Below are 18,853 nucleotides of genomic sequence, written 5' to 3'. Positions count from 1 at the left end.
ATTTAAGGTGGTCCAGGCTAAGCTATGGAATTGAGGAGTATTCTGAAGATATTTAAGGTGGTCCAGCCTAAGCTGTGCCATTGAACAGGTTAGGGGTCTTTAAATGTATTTTGACTTAAAATATTTCCAACTTATGGTGGATTTATTGAGAAAACAACTCCATCAAAGTAGAAGGGCATCTGTTTTGGGGGAAAGCGACTTTTACAGGAGACCGAGGGAGAAGGTGGACGAAGGAGTGCTGTCCTGGACATGGTGACATCGAGAAAGAACACTTTCTGGCTAGAGTGCTGTTCCCACAGCCCATCAAGTGACCGGGGTCGGGGTGGGGATGTCAGAAGGCATCCTTCCCCATCCTCCACCACAAAGCTGCCTCCTCGCTTCAAGGGCTTCTTTCTGAAATGAAGACCGCAGAGCAGTGGTTCAACTTGTGGGTCGCCACCCCCAGAGGGGTCACCTAAGACCATCAGAAAACACAGATGTTTATAAGACAATTCATAACAGTAGCAACAGCTGTGAAGCAGCAACAATGATGATGGGGGGGGGGTCACCACAGCATTAGGAGCTGTGTTAGGAAGGGTGAGACCGACCGATGGAGAGACAGCTCCTGAGAACACCAGCACCAGCCCTAATAGAACAGCCTCGTATAAGCCATTTGTCTGCCAAACTGCACCTGTGACTCCACTAGCTCCCGGTTACTTGACAATGAACGAAGTCTGAGGATCTTTCATATGTGATCCCCAGGGGCTTATGTGAGTTCTCCGCACCACCCCCACCCCACCTCGCCCCATTCCCCACCTGAGAAGTGTATTAGATGAAAACAAGCACCTGTGGCGGCTGTAAGGTGTTGCCGGTGACGGGTTGCCAGTGTCCCCTTTGTGGTGAATTCCGAGGGGCTGCTTGCAAATATTAACATCTAGCCAGGAAAAGGAGTACTAATGGTCCCTGCCTACGTGGCTTCTGGAATTTACTGGAGGATGACAGGAGCATAGGGAGGCTGGTGAGTAGTGAGGCAGGTAAAGACTGATGTCCACAGATACCGGCCTGGGGAAAGGCTTACGTTTGGATTTGTGGGTAGGAAGATTTGCAGGTGCCTTTGCAGGTGTCTTTGCAGGTGTCTTTGCAGGTGTCTTTGCAGGTGTCTTTGCAGGTGTCTTTGCAGGTGCCTTTGCAGGTGCCTTTGCAGGTGTCTTTGCAGGTGCCTTTGCAGGTGCCTTTGCAGGTGCCTTTGCAGGTGCCTTTGCAGATGCCTTTGCAGGTGCCTTTGCAGATGCCTTTGCAGGTGCCTTTGCAGGTGCCTTTTGATGATGGGAACAGAAAGGGAAAGCTTGAAAGCTAAAGGAGTGAGAATAGCAGTGAGGAGACAGATGTGGGAGGTTAGCTCTAGGCAGCAGGGAGACCTTTCTCCCTGGGGAAAAGGAAGGCTTTGCTTTTCTGAGCACATAGGGCCTGGCAAGGCCAGCAGAGGTAGCTAAGTACCGGAGCTGACTGAGGAACTAGCCTCCAGGTTCCAAGAGGCCAACCTCATCTCATGTTCGGGGGGCGAGAGCCTCAGAATGGGAGTGTTTCTACAAGTTGTTGTTGTTGTTGTTATTATTATTATTATTATTATTATTATTATTAGTAGTAGTAGTAGTAGTAGTAATAGTGTGTGTGTGTGTGTGAAAACCATGAAAGGATCTATGTGGTGCAGTCGGTAATGTGCCGTTTCATAGCTTTTGGAGGAGACAAATAGGGAATGGATAAAGAAAGAAACCAACCACATCCCCCATTTTCCACTTCCTAAATGGGAGTAAAGGAATAAAATAGGAGGGGGGGGGGCTGGAGAGGTTTGGTCAGTAGAGAGTTTGCCTAACCTGTGCAGCGCTACTGTGCACCGTCCCATCTACTGCAATACCCTCTGGATTCTGCCTCCTGCGCCACTAAAACCAAGGGCTCCGTCAGCTCTAAGAGTTCTTCCCATGCAGGGTCAGCCTTCTCCAAACACCAGAGGCACCGAAGACGGCAGCTTCTGCTCCCGCTGTTGCTCTGCATCAGTGCGTAAGGGGCCCCTCGTTTGTCTCTTCACAGGGCTCCCACCAGGATCTCATGGGTTCGCTAAACCAGATGATCATTTCTAGAATCTTAGTTTCTCTGGGTCTTGGGGCAGATGCTGCCTTCTTCTTGAGCCTCGTTCTCGGCATCCTATGTTGTACACATTGGCGGCCTTTTACTAGTGTCTGTCTGTCTGTCTGTCTGTCTGTCTGTCTCTCTCTCTCTCTCATGTGTCTCAGGCTGGCTTTAAACTCATCATGTCACTGAACTCTGGATGTTCCTGCTTTTACCCCCTGAGGTGTCTGCCACGGCGCTCACGTTTATGTGACACCAGGGACAAAACCCAGGGCGTTTCGCAGGCTAGACAAACTCCCCACCAACCAAGCTGCAGCCCTGGCCCCCCTTTCTTCTCTATTTTTCTCACCTGGAGTAGAACCCAGGAAGTTTCATGTACAGGGCAAGTGCTCTTCCTGTGGGCCACACCCCAGCCATCTCCATCTCCTCTGTCCATAGCTAATGCACGGCGCAGTTGTATCCTAGATGTTTCACTGTCCTCCAGTCTCCTCATCTTCTATTGTCTGTAAAACGTGAGCTCCTTGGGTCAAGGATCTTAGTCTATTGTTTTCAGATGCAACAGGCTCACACTCTGGTTCATGGTAGTTGACAACAGACATGTCATTAAAATAACCATTTGCTGGGGCAGCAGAGAGAGCTCGGCTGTTGGGCTGCTCTTGTAGAGGACCTGAGTTCAGTTCCTGGCACCCACATAGTGGCTCACACATCCATCTGTAAGCCCAGTTTGTTGGGGAATCTGTCGCCCTCTTCTGGCCTCTGTGGGTATTGCATACATGTGGTGCACATACTACATGCAGGAAAAAGACCCATATACATAAAACAAACAAACAAACAAACAAACAAACTTAGGAGTAATCTATACAATTGGGAAACTGTCCTTTAAAAATAACCGTTCACCAGCCACCTCATTTGTAGTTCTCCAGGGGCTGAGCTGGATCCACTAAGCCACAGACGTATGTTCTTGTCTCTGGCCTTTGTGTATGCTCCCCACAGCCACGTGGCCAGTTCTTACTTATTCTTCAGATTTTATCTTAGGTATCATTTTCTCTGGACTCTGAACATCCTGTGGCGTAGATTGTTCTATAGTATAATTTCTACTTTTCTTGGTTGTCAATTTTTTTTTTTTTTTTTTTTGAGACAGGGTTCCTCTGAGTAGCCCTGGAAATCCTGGAACTCACTTTGTAGATCAGGCAGGCCTTGAACTCAGAGATCTGCTTGCCCCTGCTTCTGCCTTGCTGGGTCAAAGGTGTGCGCCACCGCGCAGCTGCCAATATCTTTCAACTCTGAGTTTCTTAAGGCGAGGCTGTGTCTCTTTTCCTACTTTGTCCCAACGCCAAGTGTATCAGTGAAGGGGCTGGGAGGATGTGGAGGCTTGTTTGGACACAAAATCCAATTTAACATTTTAGAGAAACAGTTAAAGAACAGACTCCTGGATGTGCCTGACTGTGAACCATATTCAAACCTTTCCCTCTGGCAGCGTTCTTCGCCCACAAGGTGGAGCACGAAAGCAAGACTCAGAAGGGGAGAAGCTTCCAGAGGACCGGGACTCTTGCCTTTGAGCGGGTCTACACTGCCAAGTGAGTTCAAACACCAGTGCTGCTGTCCAGTGGGGACACGGGCATGAAGGAGCGAAACTGTCTCCCGTGGCAGGTTTGCCTCTGTTGACCTTAAAAGTGTCCAGGAGGCAGGCTTCCCAGAAGTCTGGGAAGGCTGAATTTCTCGTGGAAAGACCCTTCCTCATCTTGGCGAAAGCCTGGGAGGGAGGCAGTGGGGCAGGGGGAGGGGAGAGGTGGCTGCTATGATCCAGCAACACCCAGCAGCCTTCAGTGCGCACGCGGAGCACTTTCCCGTGGGTGCCGAAGCCCTTCAGCTCAGGCCCGCTGTGATTCACAGCAGCCTGAGAAGTGCCTTCTGCCAACCCCCCTGGCCTTGTCCAGTGGCAGTTTGTGGGGGGTGGGGGGTGTCAGTGAGTTTCACAGAACGGGGTCCCCTTGAGGAATCAAAAGGAGGGTGGAAAGAAAGAGACCCTGAGAGCAGTGCCTTGACTCTTGAGAAGAAGAGCTGCCGGGAGATACCTGAGTGGCCATGGAGAGAGGTTGGTGGGGTTCTTGCAAACTCAAGGATGGTTCTCACTTATCTAGACTGTATCTAGGCAGTGTCAGCTACCACTGCTGCTAGTCAGAAGGCGGGCTCCCCGCTTTGGTATAGGGCTACCTGGAGACATCATGTCGGTTCTAACTCCAGGGGTAACTTTGATTCTTCCAAAGGTACTTCCAAGGGAAGGAAAGCCACGGCCACCGGACTGTAGGGTCAAAGTCAGGGGCTCTCTAGGAAGGCCAGGGGGCTGTGTAAGGGGCCCCTACCCAAGCTGGGGGAGCGCCTCAGGGTGGGGGAGGCTCCCACTCAGCTATCACCAGCTTCATGTGAACTTCACTGATTCTGGAGCTGAGGATGCAGTTGGCCTCAGGAATGACCACACACACCTTCTCCTGTGGAGATGCCAGTCACCCTTTGTGTGAGGTCTAGGGGGATGTGCCATCCCAGAGAGGGTCTAGGGGGGATGTGCCATCCCAGGGAGGGTCTGGGGGGGATGTGCCATCCCAGGGAGGGTCTATGGGGGATGTGCCATCCCAGAGAGGGTCTGGGGGGGATGTGCCAGCCCAGGGAGGGTCTAGGGGGGATGTGCCATCCCAGGGAGGGTCTAGGGTGGATGTGCCATCCCAGGGAGAGTCTAGGGGGGATGTGCCATCTCAGGGAGGGTCTAGGGGGGATGTGCCATCCCAGGGAGAGTCTAGGGGGGATGTGCCATCCCAGGGAGGGTCTAAGGGGGATGTGCCATCCCAGAGAGTGTCTAGGCGGGGGGGGGGGGTGCCATCCCAGGGAGGGTCTAGGGGGATAAGCCATCCTAGGGAGGGACTTTTCGATTGATACTTCCTGGCCCTGCCTGCCCTAACCCCACCCCCTTCCCACCTCCCTCCCCTGTCCCTAAACTAATTGATGCATGCCTCTTCTAGAGCAATCACTTTAGGAGCCTCTGTAGAGCACTCTGGATGCTTGATTTCCATCCCACCACCTGCCCCTCCTTAGGGGACACTCCCACCAGATTAAGGAAGTTCTTTGCTGAAGTACCCACAAGGAGATTTCTTTGTCTCCGTCTAGACCTTGGCTTGGTTAATAATAGGAGTCAATTTAAGGCATTAAAAGACGAGGGTTAAAAGGTGTTACAGAACCATTTTGAGGAGAAGAGGCAGGGAGAATATGTAGGTTGTCATCAATGTTTCTGTAGTGTTTTCTGTGGAGATAAGACAAAAGCCCCCCTTTCCACCCCTCCTCCCCCGGAGATGCCATGTGATAAGCTTGATCAGGCGTGGAGACAAAACTGCTCAAAGAAAACCACCAGTTTCTAGCAGTAGGGCTGAGAACTGTCCCTCTGGCCACTCTCTCACAGTGACACTGAGTTTTTACAGACTCTGCAGTCCTCCTGTGAGAAGCCATAGTGGACGGCCTAATCACGCATTCTTTTTTTTTTTTTTTGGTTTTTGGTTTTTGGTTTTTCAAGACAGGGTCTTTCTGTGTAGCTTTGACTGTCCTGGACTCACTTTGTAGACCAGGTTGGCCTTGAACTCACAGCGATCCACCTGCCTCTGCCTCCCGAGTGCTGGGATTAAAGGCGTGCGCCACCACACCCAGCACCCCACACATTCTTAGAAGTTAAGTTTCTACCCTGCTGCTGCAAGAGGTGGCGCAGCCTGGATGGTCTTGTTTCTTTCTTTCTTTTTTGACACATGGTCTCACCGCGTAGCCCAGGTTCTCGTTGATGTGTGGTCCTCTTGCCTGTGCCTCGGCCAGCATCCGGAGTCAGTTGTGTACCAAGATGCCAGGTTGTAGCCATCTCATTTCTACCACTTCCCCCTGGGAGAGAAAGCACTTTGTTTCTGTGCCCCAGTGTGCTTATACCAGGCCCCTCTGCCTGCTAGCATTCAAATTGCAGAAGGACCCTGAGGCTGGTGGTGCAACTTCGTGGCCAGGGGAAGTAGCTAAGAAAGTTTGTGATTGTGCGGGGCTTCCAAAGATGAAAACACTTACAAGGTGGATAGGAAGTGATAAACGTGTTTGGGGACCCAACCTTGAGGATACTGCAGCCCAGCCCCCCCTCTACCTCTCCCCCTCCCTCCCTCTCCCCCTCTCTCCCTCCCCCTCCCTGTCTCTCTCTCTCTCTCTCTCCTTTTTTCCTTCCCTCCTTCTCTCCTCTCTTTCTTTTTTCTTTCTTTGCTTTGTTTTGTTTTTCCAAGACAGGATTTCTCTGTGTAGCCTTGGCTATCTTGGAACTCACTATGTAGACCAGGCTGGCTTCGAGCTTACAGCAATCCGCCCGCCTCTGCCTCCCAAGTGCTGGGATTAAAGGCGTGCGCCATCACTGCCTGTCTTGCAGCCCGGTTTCCAAAATCCATGTGTCTTTACCGCTCAGCTTTGAGAGTTGAAGGAGAATAAGGTAGGGAAGTTGTGTGTGGAGAGGTAGGAAGTAAAGACGTGGGGAAGAGAACTTTCTAGAAGACAGAGATTGCTCAGACACTGTTGTGGTTCTGTTAGGAAGACCACTTCCTCCTTCAGCCGACAGCCATCTGTTCGTGCCCGTGTCGGTTGCACAAGGGGCTGGAGATCTGTGTAGCTGAGGTCTGGTAGCCTAGTGGTGCTCTGGCTGTCTGCCTATGCCAAGAGACCGTCGGGAAGGTGATGGTGACATTCTGATAGAATTACACACCCCGACAGTCTCTTCTCCAGGGCCCTCCAAACACACCAAGAAGAGGTGGAGGAAGAAAAGAGGATGTATTTGAAGAGCCACTTAGTTTTATGTGTATGAGTGCCTTCCTGCATGTATGTGTGTACACCACGTGTGTGCAGTGCCTATGGGCACCAGAAGAGGGCACCAGATCACCAGATCTGCAGTTACAGATGATTATAAGCCTCACGTGGGGCTGGGAACTGAACCTAAGCCCTCTGCAAGCACAGCCAATGCTCTTAACGCCCAGGCCATCTCATAGCCCAAGAGCATGCATTTACTCTTGCTATCTAAAACTTAAGATGTGAAGTTGTGCCTGTTGTTAATACACAGACTGACAGCAGTATGCGTACTGTACGTAACTTCTACAGAAACATATCTGTCGTAAGCTGTAAGGCCCAGATTTCGGTTGACGACTGTAGGATCATGAATATTTTGAGATCTTGGCTACGAAGGACAAATAATGTGAAGGCAAATGATATTTGCTGGCAGACATTAAAAGCCCAAGGTAATGTTATTTTAGCATGAGCTATCAGTGCAGAGGGATGTAGATAGCGTGAGAGTCTGAGGCAGTGGGCCAGCAGATGACCCAGCCGGCATCAGAATAGTCGGTCAGGTCGGATGCCCTCCATTAACAGCTCGTGAGTGCTGAGTCAGAGCTTTCGAGACTAACCGAGCTGGACCTTGAGTCTTTCACACGCACAGAATATAGGCACAACCCTCTGGTCCCGGTGCAGAAGCACAGGTAGTGAACCCGAGTCAGAGTTTGCCTTTGGCGGGAGTGTGCTCGTGCCCTGACTGCAGGCTCTTCCTTGGGAGTGCAGGAAGGCACAGCCAGCCGTGGGATGAGCCGGGCGCCCAGGGATGTGTGATTTCCTGAAATGCGATCCAAGATGGGTCATTAACAATGTGACAGCGAAGAGCGAGTACTTCTGGATATGTCCGAGAAGCTCCGTGTGCTAAAGATGGTCTAACTCGCCGAGAGGGGATGTCATAATTAACCTCAGAGGTTCCCCTTTCTGCTCACGTTTTGTCAGAACACATTCTGAGAAGTGTCACCCCACTGTCATGATCCCCCAGCGTCCCTCGGTGTCTGCTGCGGGCTCACTTTCCAAGCAGTGTATAGTAATTCACAGTGCAGAGTAATTTAAAATCTACCAGGAGCCTATTGCCAGGTGTTGATAGTCTGATTAGCTATTACAGTATTTCCTTATTTTAACTTAATCCAAACAAACCAACAGAATTTGAAAGTGTTTCTCATTATATTTCCAGAGTTGGGGGTGGGAGGAAAGGAAAGAAAAGATAGCCCAGGGCCTCCCCATGAAACAGCCAGCTCTTGGCATTTCACCTGTAAGACAGCATGGCTATTTACTGCAAGACCTGCTGAGCAGATCCTGTTTAGACCTCAAGGCGAGGGTCAAGAGGGGCTCGCCACTTCTGTTTTGAAAAAGGAAAAGATACAAAAGGCAAATAAAGGCAACAGTAGCTCCATTCAGACCTACGAGCTCTACACAGAGAGCACTTCATTAGGAGAAGGTCATTGAGAGATAGGCGGGAGCTGTGGGAGGCCAGCTGAGTCATCTGACAGTTCTCCCCAAGGTTAGGATTCCTGGGAAATTAGGGATCCTCGCCTTTCACTGCCCAGCCAGGATTACTACTTCAAGGGCTGTGGAGACGGCTCAAGCTGCAAGTGCTCGCTATGCAGCCCTGAGGAGCAGAGTTCAACCCCCAGCACCCGTGTGAAAGAAAAGAAAAGGAAGCTGAGTGTAGTCATTCAAGCCTGTAACCCAGCACTGGGGAGGCAGAGACCGGTGGGCCCCTGGGCCTCCCAGGCCAGCCTGATTGGCAAGCACCAGGCTCCACACACAGATGCGCAAACGCACACATGCACAGGAAGGTGCCTGTCCCTTCCCAAACAACTGCTTCAAAACAAGCAAAAAATGAGACTCCAGCCACGGCAGGGGGAAACCCTTGTTATTAGCAGATTCTTGTTTTGTTTTGTTGAGACAGGGTTTCTCTGTGTAGCCCTGGCTGTCCTGAACTCACTTTGTAGACCAGCCTGGCCTCGAACTCACAGTGATCCACCTGCCTCTGCCTCCAGAATGCTGGGATTACAGGCATGCGCCACCACTGCACGCAGCTACTAGTAGATTTTTGAACTGCACTTTACTCAGCAAGTGAGGAACTGTAAATGGGCAGTGTGTAAGACGCGCAGGCCCGCCTGCTGCTTGGAATTCTGTGTTCACTAGGCCTGTGGAGCCTGTGTGGATCCAAACCGCCTCACCCCATAAGCCCAGCAGGGTGCTGCTTTGGTGCTGTAGGCAATTAGCCCTCAGCTCTGGTGACCAATGTGTCACACATGTAATATTTGGGGGTACTGTACCCATACTCAAAAGTGGCTCTGAGGCATGAGACCCTAGCAAGAAGCAGCCTGGACATGGCAGTTGGGCTCTTACCTGTATAATTTGAACTCTGCTGACCCGTGGCTCTCCAACTGCACCATGCACAAAACTGTTGGAAGACGTACTAAGGCACGGAAGGGCGGCTGAGTTCTGTGGCCAGTTTCGGCTGATGCGCGCACTAGCGGTGCAGGTGTTTGTGTATCTAGTAAGTCCTCAGGTGCCCTGGGCTTTGCTGAGGTGGGGCCCACATGAGAACCTCTGTGCCTCTGAGGGCCTCCGAGGGCACAGCTACGGCCCCACTTTTTGTTTTGTGGGCGAGGAACCTAAAACCAGAGAGGTTGATTGCCTGGTTAAAGCCGAAGCTGCTTAAAGTCCCGCCAAGGACCTGGTCGCAATCAGCTGTCCTTTGCACAGCGTCTCGGTACTTCCTGAATACCTCTCGTAGATTTGTTCTGTTGCTTTTCCGTGTTTATTGCATGTATTGCTTTAGTTCTACTTCCAGACTGCGAGCTGTTCCCAAGGACACTTACTGTTTACTGTGCCAGGGTTTGGAGACAAAGTGGGCAGGGGTGGGTTCTGGCCTTCCTTAGCCTAAGTGGAAGAACCCAGACAGTTAGTCAGCTGCTATGGGCCTTGGTGTCTCATCTAAATAGGACTGTAATTATGGCAGGCAGAATAACAGCCCCTAACACACCCTCTTCCTAGGAGACTGTTATTTCATTACATGGAAAAATTCAGGTTGGTTTTGAAACTAATCTCTTCAGGCTCACGTGAGTCACGCTTATTTGTTTGGTTTTTGGGTTTTCGAGACAGGGTTTCTCTGGGTAGTTTTGGCTGTCCTGGACTTGCTCTGTGGACCAGGCTGGCCTCGAACTCACAGAGATCCACCTGCTTCTGCCTCCACAAGTGATGGGATTATAGGCATGTTTGTTTATTTTTATTTCTCTCTGTGTGTATTGTGTGTGTATCGTGTGTGTGTGTGTGTGTGTGTGTGTGTGTGTGTGTGTGTGTGTCGTGTGCGTGCAGGTGCCCAAAGATACCAGAAGAAGGCGTTGAGTCCCCTGGAGCTGGTGTTACCAGTGGTTGTGAGCCTGCAGAGATACATGCTGGCATCTTAAGTATGGTCCCCTGGAAGTGCATCAAGTGCTCTGAACAACTGAGCCATCTCTCCAGCCGCACAAACGGAATCTTTTAAACGAGGAGGAGATAGGTTTCACATTAAAAGGCTATTTGGCCCTCCCTAGCTTTGAAGGGGCCGTGCCAAGGGATGCCGGGGATCGGTAGAGTCTGAGGAGTCAAGGCAGTAACTCCCCTGCCCACTTGAGCTTTAGAGACAACGCAGACCTGTCTGCACTTAGGGAGATTATTTTCAGACTCCCAGTTCTAGAATGATGACTAAATGAATTTGTGGTTGTGTCTTAAGCCACCAAGTGAGTGGCCACTTGTTACAATAAAGAAAACTCACAGAGTCTGTCCCGGGCATGTGGGGTGCTTGTAAAGGAGACAATGGATGGCAGATACCAGAACAGTGCCTGGCACACAGCGGCAGCATGTGCCCGGAGCAGGGACTGTGAGAGATCTTCTCCCATCAGCTTTTGTGAATGAACTTTGGTTCCTTTAATGCTTTGAGCCTCTGTCCCTCTGCTTGGACTGCTGCCTCCTGTGGGGCACAGTAACCCTTAGTCTCGCATTTTTATTCTGCCCTTCCCGTTCAGACAGTGACCACACCTTGTCCGCATTGCTCGCTTCTTATTCCGAGAAGTGTGTGGGCACCGCCCACCGGGAGCCCTGCCAAAGTGAGCCAGTCAGGAGACGCCGCCTCTGATAGGCTTTACCTGAGAGCAGGAGCTAGTGAGTTCTGAACACGCTTGCTTGCATGTCTGCTGAACGTGCCTGCTGTCTCTCTCTAGGCTAAGAGGAAGGGTTTGTGACCCTTGCACAGTGGTAACTGTGAACTGGGGCGCTCAGGTAATTTTCAAGCCACACTGGAGTCACATGTGTTCTGATTTCTTTCTGCCCTGTTTTGCCCCACAGCCAGAACTGCGTAGATGCGTACCCCACTTTCCTTGTGGTACTCTGGACTGCGGGACTGCTTTGCAGCCAAGGTAACCGGGACTTTCTTTTGTGAGTTTTCTTTCTATAATGTGCAGCTCCGGGGGGGGGGGCGGTTCAAAGGGCAGGCATTTTGTTGATTAGCCTTGACCGGACCTCCAGCTCTCATGCACGATGCCCTGGAGAGATGAGAGCCCAGGGGAGGTTGTGTTCCGGGCATGCCCAGTGAGAGCGCGGCATGGTGTGGTCCTGCATTGCTAATGCTTGCTCCCTGGTGGCTGGTTGAGAGCGCTGCGCCGACAAGGGTGGTTTAAGGCTAAATGTGACTCACAATCCGTAAGCACAGTTACTTCAGATACAAGGGCATCGTCAATGAGAGCGAGCGCCCGAGGGAACTATTTCGGGACTGCGGCTGCCGGTTCTTCTGTTAATAAGCCCCCAGCACGGAGGCTCATATCTGACGGGTACCGGCTGTATTCCAGCCGGACCTGAGTAATCAGCCGCCCATGGTCCGGATTGATCCCAGATATCCTCTGCAATTACACGGAAACCGGAATCACACACAAAAGAGAGCTGGTGTGTGATAGCTCAGTGTGTTTGGGACAGCTTCAGTGGCCCGGCAGGGCCCATCCAGGAAGGCCGGAAGCAATCACATGACAAACCATTTGACCTTTATCATTTCCCACTGCTCTATAAAGTATGTTTCCCTGCGACCCTTGTGGACACTACCACAGAGAAAGAAGTCGCTGGTTCAGCACTCTTCAGTTGCTTAGCTTCATGGGCAGGATCAGAACCTGCGTCTTTCAGTTCTAAGTCTTGGAATTGGTCTAAGCATTCTTTTACTGTATTAACATATATTGTAAACACACTTTGAACACTTACTGCATACCAGCTTTGTATGAAGATTAATAATACACAAAAGGACCATTAAAAGAAAATAGATGGGGCTGGAGAGATGGCTCAGAGGTTAAGGGCTGCTCTTCCAGAGGTCATGAGTTCAATTCCCAGCAACCACATGGTAGCTCACAGCCATCTATAATGTGATCTGGTGCCCTCTTCTGGCCCGCAGGTGTACATGCAGGCAGAACATTGTATACATAATAAATAAATAAATCTTAAAGAAAAGAAAAGAAGTGGATGGGGTCTAGGGAGGTGGCTCAGTGATTAAGAGCGTTTGCTGCTCTTGCAGAGAGTTCAGTTCCCAGCACCCACCCTAGGGAGCTCATGACTGCCTGTGACCATAGCTCTCAGGGATCTGATGCCCTCTTCTGACCTCAGTGGATACTGCACACACACACACACACACACACACACACACACCATATACACATAATTAAAAAAGAATGACAACGAATCCCTTGCTGGGTGGTGGTGGCTGTGGCGCACACCTTTATTCCCAGTGCTCAGGAGGCAGAGGCAGGCAGGTCTCTGAGTTCAAGGCCAGCCTTCTCCACAGAGCAAGTTCCAGGGCAGCCAGGGCTACACAGAAAAAAGCCCTGTTTAAAACAACAACAACAAAAATCCCTTCCCAAGAATCCATTTAAAAATTTGAAAAGATAAGTAGGTGGGTGGATGGATATCTTGCTGCCAAGTGTGAGAGTCACTCCTATGGGCAGTCAGAGGAGATGCCTCACAGGCCTGTGGCACGCTAGAGGCTCTCAGTAAATCTCAACATTTATTTTCCATTTTCCACCCTGAGTGAGATTATAAAAGTGCATCTGGTATTTGAAAAATCAAGCCAAAGAACACCCATAGGAGGAGTTTTGAGTCTTGGCAGGTCTGAACGGTACTAGATAACCCTGCCGCCGCCTCTCCAGTGAGATGAATAAAACAGGAGTCTGAGAATGTCTCAGAGCCCTGGAAAAATGCGTCTGTCAAAACAAACATACACGCAGTGGGGGGCTCAAAGGCATCAGCCACAGATAGTTGATCATGGCCGTTTTTTGTTTTGTTTTGTTTTGTTTTTACTTATTACGTATACAGTGTTGTGTCTGCATGCTAGAAGAGGGCACCAGATCACGTTATAGATGGTTGTGAGCCACCATGTGGTTGCTGGGAACTGAACTCAGGACCTCTGGAAGAGCAGCCAGTGCTCTTACCCTCTGAGCCATCTCTCCAGCCTGATCATGGCCACTTTTTAATGTCCACACTAGATTATTTAGTTGGTGCTCCTGAAAGGAACAGCAGAGCCTACTCTGTCCCAAAGCTCTCACTAAGATTATACCAAAATACAGAGAGACAAGTGACTTGTTTAATTTCATAAAGTTTAATTTAATTTTTGAGCGGTGGTTCTCCACCTTTATGGTGCTGTGACGCTTTAATTACAGTTCCTCATGCTGTGATGAGCCCCAACCATAAAACTGTTTTGTTGCTACCTCATAACTGTAACTTTGCTACTGTTATGGATCATAATGTAAATACCTGTGTTTCAGATGGTCTTGGGAGACCCCTGGGTGAGGCTCCTTCGGCTCTCAAAGGGGTCGAGACCCACAGGTTGAGGACAGCTGCGTCAGAGCCCAGCTTTGTGAGTCACATGGCCCAAGTTCCCCCAGACTCTAAGGCTTAGACGGTCACTGCCATTCCCAGCAGAAGGCAGGGGACATGAACCCTTCCCGTGCCTGTTGCCTATTAGTTCAGTTGAATTCTGACTGAAAGAGAAACGGGCCAACAAAAGTCAAAACAGACCTGTCCACATGGGAGAGCCACTGTGATGTAATTCTGGTAGGGGGGGACAATACCTACCACAACAGAGAAAATGTGTATTCTGCCAAGTCTATCAAACAAAGTGTTACTTTTGTGGGCTGGAGAGATGGCTCGGTGGTTAAGAACCCTGGCTGCTCTTGCAGAGACACAGGTTCAGTTCCCAGCACCCACCTAGGGATCTCACAACCATCATAGCATCAGTTCCAGGGGTTCTAGCTCCCTCTTCTGGCCTCTGTGGGTACTGCATACACATAGTGCACATACAGGCCAAACACCCATACACGTAAAATAAAAATAAATAGTGAATAAAAAGTGTTTCTTCAGTATGGTTCACAGTAACGATGGGAGTTCCACAGAGGCTGCTGATGTTGCTGGTGGAACTGACAAGGTTTTGAAATCAGAAAGACGCGGAGTCACAGCCCCCTCCACGATCCTTGCTGGTCTTTAATAGATCATTTATTTGATAACTATTATTGAAAGCCTATATGTTCCGGTCACTATGCCAAGTATAGAGCTGACCTGGGAAAGACAATTGCTCTCATGGACCTTTGACCTTTGCTTAGATTTCTTCTGCTGGAAAACAGAGACTGGAAAGCTATCCCAACCAGCAGGTGGTTTTGGAGCCGGAGGGGTCTGGTTTGTATAAACTTCTCTCTAAGGGAAGCCATGTTGGTGTGTGGATGATGCGGGGAGACTGTCAAAGAGGTTTCATTCATGTGGTCCTATTTTGCTTTAAGACTTTTTCCTGACAGAACGACTATCACCAGCCTTTATTCATACAGAGTAGGAGAGCTGTGGCCAGCCTTTGTCCACACATAGTAGGAGAGATGAGACTGGCCTTTGTCCACACATAGTAGGAGAGCTGTGGCCAGCCTTTGTCGACACATAGTAGGAGAGCTGAGACTGGCCTTTGTCCACACATAGTAGGAGAGCTGTGGTCAGCCTTTGTCCACACATAGTAGGAGAGCTGTGGCCAAACCTACATGTATCTGAAAAGAGGGAATCCTAATTGAGAAAATGCGGCCATAAGATTGGCCTATCGGCAGGCCTGTGGAGTATGTCTCTATAATGATTGTTGTTGGAGGGCCCATCTCACATAGGAGGTGCCACTAACTGGGCCAGTGGTCCTGGGTTGTATAAGAAAGCAGGCTGAACAAGCCATAAGGAGCAAAGCCTCCGTGGCCTGTCAGCTCCGGCCTCCAGGTTCCTGTCTTGAGTTCCTGCCCCGACTTCCTTCAGTGGTGGCCTGTGCTGTGGAAGTGTGAAACAAAGCCTTTCTTCTCCAAGTTGCCCAGACCGAGACCCAGACTGAGACGGGGTGCTGGTCCCCACTTTCAGAACCTGGTGTCCCTGCTGGCGTTGTGAAAAAGCACGGATTGCTTAACCACTGTTCATGTTGAGCGGACAACCATCTGGGAGGCTGTGACTCTGACATGCGTCTTTCTTCATTTCTCTCTCCTTAGTTCCTGCCGCCTTCGCGGGACTGATGTATTTGTTTGTGAGGCAAAAGTACTTTGTCGGCTATCTGGGAGAGAGAACGCAGAGGTGGGTCTCCAGATGTGATGTGCACTTGCTTTCCCACTGGAGGTGGGGGGTGGGTCTTAACGCTGAACAACACTCTGCCTGCCGCCAAAGGCTCAACAGGGTCTCACTGGAGGAAGGGGTCACAGAGTAGGGTCCCCCAGCTCTCTGGGGGAGTTGCCTTGGTTTCCCATTAAGTTTTTCTCTTCGTATAGCTTTGTCTCACAGGGCTGTTTCAGCACACCGGGTTGCAGATCGCTTTCCACCACACAACCCTCACCGCCCCCCCCCCCACAGCCCTCATCACCCCCCCACACAACCCTCACCGCCCCCCCACACACAACCCTCACCGCCCCCCCAAACACAACCCTCACTGCCCCCCACACACAACCCTCACCGCCTCCATACACAACCCTCACCTCCCTCCCCCCCCCACCCCACCCCCGCTGCTGTTCTCCTTTGCAGAATCTGGGGGCAGCAATGATTATTTAGGTCTGACTTCCCAGGCCTCTTGTGAATTAAACATTTCCTAGTCAAGAGAAATGAGACCCTAAGTCTGCGTCTTACCACAGCGTCCCTTGAGTAAACAAATAGATCTGGGGACCTACAGGGCCAAGAAGAATACAAGATGTGGGTGGTAATATACAAGCCCTAGACTACACATCAGCCCTCCTCAGCACTTTCTTTTCTCCCTTTGGGTATACCCTCCTGCCCCGCCCCCAACCCCTGACCACGTGATTCCGGCCCTGGAATTTACATGAGGGGAGAATCCTGAAAGTTGCTTTGGCAGCATAGGTACCGTGACAAGGGCAAGAACTAGCGGCCTACCTCCTCTGATTGTTCCCCACATAGCCGCTAACTGATGAGGCCGGTGCCCTTGTGATCCCAGGTGTTTGTTAATAGTGCCACTAACAGGAGACTCGTCAACACATGGGCTTTTAGAACTTTCTCTATTCAAGCATTAAGAGCCAGCTATTGGAGCCGGGTGTGGTGGCGCACACCTTTAATCCCAGCACACAGTAGGCAGAGGCAAGCAGAACAGTGTGAGTTTGAGGCCAACCTGGTCTACAAAGTGAGTCTAGGACAGCTGAGGCCACACAGAGAAACCCTGTCTCAAAAAAACAAACAAACAAACAAAAAAGCCAGCTACTCCGTTTCCATTGTCTGTGACTCTCCCAGGAACTAGCTGGAACACAGGGGCTGCTGTGTCCTGCTTTGAGGAGGACCGGGGCTTTTGCCAAGCTCCCACTAGGCGCTGATGCTTTTAGTCCACGGATGCCAGAGTAGGGAGGAGGTTGGTACCCTACTGCTGAGCAACTTCCGAACACTTGCTACTAGAGTTGAGAGCTGCTGGGCTGCTGGGGTTCCTTTCAATTGTGGACAGACAGAAAGACGGACACTGGCTTTGGCTCCCTCTGTGACACCTGCCTCGGGCAGTGGGGTGAGGGGGCCTGGGGGAGAGGAGGGGAGGGCTCACCTGTCCCACTGAGCTGGCTCAGTGCTGGCTGCCTTCAGTGCTTATTGCCCGAGGCCCTTGCTGGTTCTTTACTGACTTTAGACAGTCACTTCTCCTGCACAGTCACTTCCCTCCAGCTGAGACTCTGCCTAAAAGGTTTCAGGTGAAGAAGGGGTTGGGGGGGTGGGTGGGAGGAGGGACCTTGAAAGGTTTCCTTTTCTCACTCCTCTGGGATGTAAGAGCCATTTCCACCACTGGGTGTTCATCTCCCATTAGTGCAAACCTCACTTCTTTCCCAGGGGTCCTCGGGAGGGAAGGTTGAACCCACAGAGGCCAAAGCATCTCCCCTTTCCCCTCTCCCCCTAGTCTGGTTTATTTAAACCCTCTCCCCTCACACAGGCTCCATTGCACCCCAGCCTCCAGCACAGGCCTTACAGGCACTCCTGCAGAGGTGTGGTGCTCTTAGGCCTCCGTCAGACCATCTGACCTCTGTCAAGCCCTGCCAGTGTTCTGTCACCAAGGATCTGGAGTTAGGGACATTGAGAGAACTTAAGGGAGCCAGTGCCACTTGAGCCCTAAGGATGGCAGGCTCAGACGGCAGGTTCCTTCACCTGGCTTTGAAACATGGGCAACCATTAATAGTGGCAACGACACTTCCACCCTAGCTATGAAGGAAGTGGGTAAATGGAGAATTACTCAATAAATGACTTCTAATTTAAGTCCCTGTGTCTGGAAGTGGTAGCATCTTTGGGCACAATGGTGCCATTTGTGTTTCATCTACCGCCCTTCTCCCTTTCTTCGCAGCACCCCTGGCTACATATTTGGCAAGCGCATCATCTTGTTTCTGTTCCTCATGTCCCTCGCCGGGATACTCAACCATTACCTCATCTCCTTCTTCGGAAGCGACTTTGAGAACTACATAAGAACTGTGACCACAACCATCTCCCCTCTGCTTCTCATCCCCTGATTGGGAGGTGGGGCGCGGCCTCCAGATCAGTAGAGAGGTGTCATAGCTCAACAGTGGGGGGGGGGATCTGCCCCTCCTCAGTGGCAGATGCCGTGGTCTAGTGGCCCCCTGGGCTCCACGGCATCCGTTAACCTTGCTTTTCCGGGAAGAAAATGATGTTGTGCTAGCTCCGCCCCTTGAAGGCGGCAGTGGTCCAGGATTTATTGTCCAGGTCCATCCTGTACCTCTGCTGGCTTATTGTGCTCTCTGGAGGCGTCTTGTGACCAGATGTGTTGTGTTTGTAAAATAAAGGGCATATCAAAATCAGTTTGGGGGTGAAATGCCTGTGTTAGCCACTAGCGTTCCTTACATGATGGTAATTAAAGTCATAATATCCATATATGGACACTGATGTCGTCAAGAGTCTTTTATTGGCTAAGCACCTTAGGTTGGCATTTTAACTCACCAGCGCCATGTGCAACATTTACTACGTCACGCGGCCTAGACTGCGCTCTGAGAGCTGGAGAGAATGCCAGCCCCATCATAGGTGCTGCCACATGGCTGAACCAATGAATAGATGAGCGAGTGGATTCACGAGCCACCTGCTGGTTGTAGTTAATGAAATATACCCTGCATTCTGGACAGGTTTGTAGTGACTCAATTGCTGTTACCCAGGTGGCCTTTGGGACGAAGAGGACATCTTGGAAGACACAAGGATAGTCAAGTGTCCAAGACAGCTAGCAGGAAAGGCATTCTCTTGGGGCCATACGAGGAGAGCTCAGTTTGATTTTTCCTTATGTAAGTTAAATTATTTTTTTGGTTAGTATATTAGAGTTCTCTTAAAGGGGCAGCATTAATAGAATGATATATATATATTCTATATAATT

At 50.6% G+C, this 18,853-nt stretch overlaps 1 protein-coding gene across 2 annotated transcripts in view; it reads left to right on the top strand.

Moving 5' to 3' along the window:
- Alox5ap (arachidonate 5-lipoxygenase activating protein) overlaps nt 1-17,987 on the top strand; it is a 22,075-nt gene extending 4,088 nt beyond the window's left edge. The window contains exons 2-5 of one of the 2 annotated variants that reach the window (XM_051162846.1): nt 3,584-3,683; nt 11,323-11,393; nt 15,507-15,588; nt 17,825-17,987. In XM_051162846.1, coding sequence (XP_051018803.1) covers nt 3,584-3,683; nt 11,323-11,393; nt 15,507-15,588; nt 17,825-17,987 — 416 coding nt within the window. The remainder of the gene's footprint in view (nt 1-3,583; nt 3,684-11,322; nt 11,394-15,506; nt 15,589-17,824) is intronic. The other variant, XM_051162847.1, reaches the window with a different exon arrangement.
- The last annotated feature ends 866 nt before the right edge of the window (nt 17,988-18,853 follow it).

Source organism: Acomys russatus, chromosome 19 (genome assembly GCF_903995435.1).
Source record: "Acomys russatus chromosome 19, mAcoRus1.1, whole genome shotgun sequence".
Classification (NCBI taxonomy): Eukaryota; Metazoa; Chordata; class Mammalia; order Rodentia; family Muridae; genus Acomys; species Acomys russatus.
The sequence above is the reverse complement of the archived record's forward strand: the minus strand, read 5'-3'. Positions and strand labels throughout refer to the sequence as shown.